Here is a 7,562-nt window from a genome sequence, read left to right as displayed (position 1 = left end):
CCTCCCCTGCCCCCCTCCCTCTCTCTGCCCTTCTGCTCCCTTGCCGCCCCCATCTCATTGGCCCGCTCCGTTCTCCCGGCTTGCCGGCTGGGCCCTGGCGTAGCACCCGGTCCAAAACTTTCTCCCCCCTCCGGTATCTGATGGATGTCATCGAAAACCGCATGGACGTGGCTCTGGCCACCGCCGCGGCATACATCCTGGCATTCATCTGCGCCGATGCTCCGGACGACGATACCGCACATGCCCTCTTCCGCGATGGCGTGCTGGAGTTTCTCCACCGGGCCGTGCATGCCCGGGCTCCGGCCACCTCGCCGGCCGGCCGGCCGGCCGTCGCCCCCGGTGGGGCTCTCCCGATGACCCCTCCCCCGTCCGCCTCCAACAGCCCCCTGTCCAGCCTGCGAGTGCCGCACGTCCGGTCCATTTGCTCCATGGCCCTGGCCTCGCTGGCCAATGCCCACTCGACCCCGGGCGCCCGCATGGCCGCACGCTACTTCGGATCGGCCCTCAACAACCTCAACATCCCTCAATTGCAAATCGCCTTCATCAACTCCCTCGATGAGGCGCCGCCGGTCCCGGTGGCCGATCCCCCCCCTGGTGCTGGGAGTACGCCATTCCTCTCTTTCTTCCTCCTCCTGCCTCCTCCTGCCTCCTCCTGCCTCCTTCATTCTCCACTCCATCCACTCCATCCACTCCATCCACTCCATCCACTCCATCCACTCCATCCACTCCATCCACTCCATCCACTCCCCCTTCCCTCAACATCCACCTATATCCCTCTAACTTACATGCCCCTCTCCCGTAGCACTCTTCTCGCCACGCACACCGCCCATGGACTCCAGTTCGCCGGAGGATCTCGACACCGCGACCTCCCTCTCCAGTCAAGTGGCCAGCCCCGAGACCCAGCCCATCCTCACGGTGGATCCCCTCTCCGGGCAGCTGTCCTCGCCTCGGCGGTTTTCCGTCTCTGGCGACACTGGGCCTTTGGCGGACCCGGCGGTCGCGGCCGCGTACTACCGCCTGCCGCAGCAGCTGACCCACGCGGCCAGCCTGCCCGGCGGGCCGCGTTTGCCGGTGTCCATGCGCCGCCACTTCATCGAGGACCGCATTGCCATCCTCCTGTACATCGAGGCGCTGGTGCAAAATGTCGGCGTCCCCAGCCGCGTCATCGCCATCGGTTTCCTGCACCTGCTGGTGGCTTATGTGATTCGCGAGACGGCCGGCCTGACCCCGGAGGAGCTGGCCCTCTCGGACTCCATGTCTCACTGGGCTGTCGCCGGTGGCGGAACCATCCCGACGGCCGGTGCCGGTGCCGGTGCTGGTACTGCCCCGGCCGCTGCGACGGCCGCCGCCGCCGCCGCCGCCGCCGCCGCCGCCGCCGCCGCCGCCGCCGCTGCCACTCCCACACCCGGGGATGCCCCGACCGCCGGACTCGGGACGGGCCTTGCCACCGCGGCAACCGGCCCCGGTGCTGAGCTGTCGCCCCCGTGCTCCTCGTCGCCCGGCATGCGCTCTGACGATGGCCATGGCGCCATGTCGCCGGATGGTCGAATGTCGGACATGGGCGGGCTGCCCTCACCGCGCGAGCGCAGTGCCAGCATGCGTCTGGATTCTCCGGCGCCCGGGATAGCACCTGTCAGCGCGGCATCCGCGACCGGCATCCCGGATGGCCGCAAGCGCAGCCAGTCACTCTCCGGGCGTTTCCTGTCGACCGGCAGCCCGGGTGACGGTGGTCCGCCGGTGGCGGGCGCCGCCCCGGCCCCGGCCCCGGTCCCCGGCCCTCCGGAGCACAGCACCGCTGGCTCGCTCCTGGGCCTGGCCCTGGCCGATCGGCCCCCCGTGCCGCCGATCTTCCAGCGCCGGGAATTCCCCCACGCGTATGTGGACGATCTGCGCGTCCGGGCCTTGACCTTCGCCATCCGGGTGCTGGGGCTGCTCCTGCATGCGGATTCCACGACCACCAACCTGTCGGAGCTCCGCGGCGAGATTGCCACCAATCCAGCCCTCCTGGCCGCGTTGGCCACCTGCGTGGACGGGTCTTACGCCGGATCGCGGCAGGCCCGGGCCGGGTGTGCCAGTCGGGCTCTCTTTGTTCCCTTGGACTCCCGCCGGGGGGGCTTTTCCGTGGGGCCCATGGGGGCCATGGGCGGCCCCCTGCTGTTCGGGTCCTCTGGCCATGGGCCCGGCAGCCGGGCGGCTGCTCGTGTGGCCGTCTTCTCCCGCGAGCCGCACTACATTGCCCTCCATGCTTCGGTGGCCCTGCTGCTGGCGAACCTCTTCCAAACGTCCGCCTGTGTGGATGCCGTGTGGGCGCGCAATCCCGGGCTCGTTGCTCGGGCGGTGGCCCTCCTGGACCCGACGTACTTTGCCTATCGCCCGGATTTGGAAGCCGTCCTGACCGAGATCCCGGATGCGCGTCTGTCGCGCCCCGGGGCCGGGGCTGCCCAGCGGGATGGCACCGCCCCGGGTGCCGGAGCCGCTGGCACCCGGCCCGGGCCCGGGCCCGGCCCCGGGGCCGGCCATGCGCATGTCGCCATCGCCGGACTGACCGCCGACCTGGCGGCCGACCTTGCTGCCGCCCCTCCCGGGTCCCTCGGGGGCCGACTCCCGGCAGTTTGGCCGGGCGGCACGGACAACTGGCACTGGCGTGCGGTCCCCCGCGCGCGGCCTGGCTTCCATGCCCTGACGTCGGCTTCGCTGCCGGGGGCCGTGCATTGCCCGCCGCCGGAGCAAATTTACGCCATCCTGGTCCTTTCGAATATGGCCACCAGCCCGGCGGTGTTCGCGCGCTTCGTGGCCCCGGATGCCGATTTGCTGGACGGCATTTTGGCCATCATTCGCCGGGCGGCCGGGCCGGCTTCTTCTTTGAGCCCTGCCTTTCGCCTGGCCGGCAGCCCGGCCCCGGGCTCCGGGTCGTCATCCTCCCATCAGCACCCCCATCATCAGCAGCATCACTCGCAGTTGCACCACAATGCCTCGATTGATTGGTCCCCGAGTCCGCTCAATTGCTACCGGCACCTGTTGCTGCTGAATCACTTTATCCACTTCAACCCCTGTGCCATGGGGCGGCTGGTGTCCTCCGGCTTCGCCACCGTGCTCATCCGCCGATATCTGCGACTGCAGCCGGCCGGCGGGGCGCGGGCTTCTGCCACCTCATCGGACCATGGGCCTGGCGGTGGCAGCGGCAGCGGCGCCGGTGGGCCCGGCCACTCGGCCTCTGGCCTGGCCCATGGGCCGCCCCCCGGCCGGACCATCCAGCGAGCCGATGTCATTGGCAATGGTGCCCACCGGCTGGCCTGCCAGCTGTTGTTGCGGATTTTCCAAGACCCCTCGCTGCTGTGCCTGGCCCTGGGCCACGAGTCGCTGGACAATGTTGGCCGCGCGCTTATCCCGGGGTCGCATCATCCGCATCCGCATCCGCACATGCACCCGCACTTCCACCACCACCACCACCACCACCACCACCACCACCACCAGTTTGGTCAACATGCGCGTGGCCCCGGGTCTGGCACTGGCGGCTCCTCGTGGGCCGTGCTCAATAGTCTGCCCTCCGGCGACCCGCCTGTGCCTGGGGCCCCGGGCTCCTCCGGCCCTGGCGGTCGCCGGTCCAACTCCCACAGTGGGCTTTCCTCCTGGGCTGGCAGCTCCAGCAACTTGTCCTCCCTCGGGCTGGGGAACGGCGGCGGCGGCGGCGGCGGCGGCGGCGGCGGCGGCGGCGGAAGCAACGGTGTCAGTGGCCCCGGTTCGCGGTCGCTCTCGCGCAGCAGCTCCTTCGAAAGTTTACGGCAGGCTGGCCTGCAGCCCGGAGCCGTTGCCTACGCCATGGCCTATGTGTCGGGGATCTTGCAATTGGGCTTGGCCGGGCCCGACCCGGCGGCTCTCTTTTCCCTGCACAATTGGCACTTCCTGGAGCGGACGCTCACCTTCCCTCCGGCCATCAATCCCCTGCCCTTGCGGGCGCCGGACCTGGAGCTCTTGCAGAAGGCCAGCCTGTGGTGCTGCATCCGGCGCATCGAGCCCATCTGCCCGCGGCTCATCTCGCCGGCCATTGCCAATGCCCTGAATGGCCCCGGCACGGGGGTCGGCTTGGGCGGCAGCGGGTCCACCACCGGGGGCGGCCCCTCGTCTGGGAGCGGGTCCGGTACCGGCGGCGGCGGCGGCAGCGGCAGTGGGTCTGCCACCGGGTCCGGCGGCCATGGTCGCACCGGGGGCGGCAAGCTGCCCGCCCTCAAGATCCAGCAAACCAGCGTCCTGAGCCGGCTGAACAATCAGGCCGCCGGGATGGCCGAGCGCGATTCCGACGGTCGGCACAGCCGATCGCGCTCGACCGATTCAATGCACTCGTCTCCCCTGACCCCCGGTATGGCTGGGTCTTCGTCTTCCTCGCCCTCGGCCTATGGCATGGCCGGGCCCGGAGAGACGGATGCCACCTTGCGCCCCGGAGCCAAGAGTAATTCCCTGACCAATGTCGCCGGGCTGTCGGCCTATGGCGACACCATGATGGGTTCGCCCCTCGGGCCGACACCCTCGCCCTCCTCGGCGCAAGTCCCCCACTCTTCGTCGCCCTCCTCGCCGAATGATATGCAGGTTGATCCGCGTGCGGCGTCGGGCCCCCCGTCGCCGGTGCCGGGGCCGGTGTCTCCGCCTCCGGGAGCGGCGACCGGCTCGACCCCGGCCCCGGCCCCGGCCCCGGCCCCGGCCCCGGCGCTGCCGGCCGGTGTCGGGGACGGGCTCTACTTCGGCGGGTCCATTGCCCTGCTGCCAGCGGCCCAGTTCAGTGCCTTCCTGCCGAATTCCCCCTTCCTGGCGGTGCCAGTGGCCTCGCTCGCCACCTTCCGGTCGGTACTCGGTAGCCGCCGGTGTCCGCACTGCACCGTGTCGCGCATGGCCCGTGGCGGGGCGGCGGCGCCACCACGAGCGACGCCTCCCCGTGCGGCCGGAAGCTCGGACACCGGCCGGCGGGCTGGGGGCGGCGCACGAGCCGCCGCCGCCGCCGCCGCCGCTGCCCCCCCGATGGCAGGCGCCGGCTCGGCCGGTCCTCGCGGCCAGGCCGTCGGGCATTGGCCGAGTGCCGGGCGTGGGCTCCTCCCTGGCAATTGCGGGTCCGTCCTGCTGAAGCCGTCCCTGGCCTCGGAGGCGTTCCCCTGCGTGCCGGCCTCCTCGCCGGCCGTCGACCAGTCCATGGCCTCGACCGAGGGGGGGGGCCTGTCCCCGGAGGACCATCTCTTCCCGGCACCGGTGTCGACCACGCGCGGCGGTCTGGCCGCCGGCCGCACCCCCGGCGCGGCCCCCCCGGTGATGGCGGCCGCGCCGTTTGCGGGCCCCCCCCCTGCGGCGGCCGCCACGGTGCCGGTCCCGCTGGCCGGCATCGTCATGCCCTGCCGGCTGAGCGGCCCGGCCCTGCATGCGGCCCGGCAGCTGTTTGCCCTGCTGGAGGAGCCGAGCCAGGCGGACCCGGGGTCGATCGTGTGCCAACGCATCGTGGCGGTGGCGGCTCTCGACAACGCGGTGCTCACCCTGCGGTCCATCATCTACCATGGGTTCCTGTCCAGCATGGCCTACCCGGGGCCCGGGCCCGGGGGGTGCGTCGATCCGATGGCCACCGCGGCCGGGGTCGCCTCGCTGTCTGTGGCCCCGGAGCATGGTGTGCCGCCGGGCGCTCCCTCGCCGGCGGCCGGGCTGCCGACCGCCGTGTCGGCCCTGCGCCTGGGGGACTTCTCGCACGGCGCCGGCGCCGGCACCGGGCCCGGGGGTACCTCCTCCGGTGGCTCCATGCGGCGCGACTCGCAGGAGATGTCCCAATCCGATGACTCGCTGCTCCTGCGCCGGGATTCGATCGGGCGCTTCGGCACGCACGGCCTCCTCCCCTCGGCGTCGGACCCCGGCAGCCTGCTTGGTGGTCCTCCCGGCCGCGGGGTGCCTCCCAGTCCGTCGGTGTCCCTGCCGGCCGGGTCGGTGGTTTTGGCGGCGGCGGCCGACCACAGCTCCGGGCCTGGTGGCCGTCCTGGCGGGCCTGGGCCTCCTCCAGCCGGCGACCCCGGTTCGGTGCTGCTGTCTGCCTTCGGGGGTCCTGCCATTGTGGGAGCCAGCACGGGTGCTTGCACGCCCGCCGGCGGGGCCGGCACTGCCGCTGGCATTGCCGCCGCCGCCGCCGCCGCCGCCGCGGCTGCCGTGGTTCCTGTGGCCGGTGCCACTGCCACCGGAGCCGGGACCGCTGCCTTGGCTGTACCCTTCTCCCCGACCGGGGCCATGGTGGCGGCCAGTGGGGCCGGGGCCGGCACCGTGTCAAGCCCGGGCCCCGTGGGCAATCCCACCCCCTGCCCGTCGATGTCTTCCCTGAGTGGAGTGACCTCGGCCGCGGCGGCCAACCCCGGGACCGTGGTCCTGGCGGACTTGGCCAGCTTGCAGGCCGCGGCCGCGGCCGCAGTCCTGCCCCTTGGGGGGGTTGTCCTGTCGACGTCGCCGGCGGTGGCGGCTCCCGGCGGCGGCCCGGCCGGTGATTTGGCCTCGCTGGCTGCGGGCCCGGCGGTGGCCGGCGCCGCGCCGGTGCTGGTCTTCGCTCCGGCGGCCCCAAATGCCCCCGGCAGTCTGGGCGAGCGTTCGCCCTCGCTGCTGAGCGCCCTGCTGAGTGGCAGCGGGGGCGGCCCCGCCGGCGAGGGCCCCCCCTTCCCTGGGTCGGGAGATGTGCCCGGGGCCGAGCCCACCGGGGTCGTCTCATCGGCGGCGGTCCTCGGGGGCGACCCCGGCCTCGGGGGAACCCTGGCCATGTCGGGCACACCGCCCTCCGGCGGCGGGGCCCGGCCAATGCACATGCTCTCCTCGCCCCGGGGTGTGGGCGGCGCAGCCGAGCCGCTCTTCCTGGAGCCGAAGCCCCCGGGCGGCGGGTCCCTGGCCGGGGGGCCTGTCGCCCACTCGCCGACCAGTGGCTCATTGGTGGCAATTCCTTCACATTTCACTGCGACCACCGCTGCCGCCGGCGGCCCGGCTGTCATGGCCATCCCCCTGTCCTCGTCGCCATCAAGTCCCCGGCTGGCGGGTCTCGGGCTCAGTTCCTCGCCCTTCTCTTCGGCGCTCGAGGCCCCGGTGCAGCAGTCGCAGCAGTCGCAGCAGCAACCGCCGCCGCAACAGTCGCAGCAGCGGTCGCAGCAGCAGCAACAGCAGCAGCAGCAGCAGCAACAAAAACAACAGCAGCAGCAGCAGCAGGAGCAATCCGCCGGCTCAAGTATGTCAGCCTGCCAGCAGCCGGGAGGACCGGCGCCGCCGGCTGCTGCCGGGGACCATTCCCAGGCACCGCCATCGCAGCCGTCGCAGCCATCTCAGCCTCCGGCCCAAGCACAGGCCCAGCTCCCGGCCCAAGCGCAGGCGCAGGCTCCGGGTTCTGGGCCATCACAGCACCACCCGCTGAAGAAGCGCCACAAGGCGTCCGGCTACGACAGTGGCACGGATAGTGGCAGCGACATTGGCGGGTTCGAGTGCAGTCTCGGCCTGCCGAGTCTCGGCGGCCCACTCGTCGATGGCCCGGGGTTCCCCTCCTCGACGGCGGTCTTCATCACGGCGATTACAAG

The 7,562-nt window shown here is 72.2% G+C and overlaps 1 protein-coding gene across 1 annotated transcript in view; it reads left to right on the top strand.

Moving 5' to 3' along the window:
* Positions 1-140: 140 nt before the first annotated feature.
* Positions 141-7,562, top strand: part of H696_01655 (hypothetical protein) — a gene marked incomplete at both ends in the record, with an annotated part of 8,195 nt that continues 773 nt past the window's right edge. Inside the window, 2 exons of the mRNA XM_009495559.1 lie at positions 141-603; positions 803-7,520. Of these exons, the coding sequence (XP_009493834.1) occupies positions 141-603; positions 803-7,520 (7,181 nt within the window). The remainder of the gene's footprint in view (positions 604-802; positions 7,521-7,562) is intronic.

This window comes from Fonticula alba (assembly GCF_000388065.1).
Source record: "Fonticula alba strain ATCC 38817 unplaced genomic scaffold supercont2.2, whole genome shotgun sequence".
NCBI lineage: Eukaryota > Rotosphaerida > Fonticulaceae > Fonticula > Fonticula alba.
This window is presented reverse-complemented; position numbering and strand designations above follow the sequence as displayed.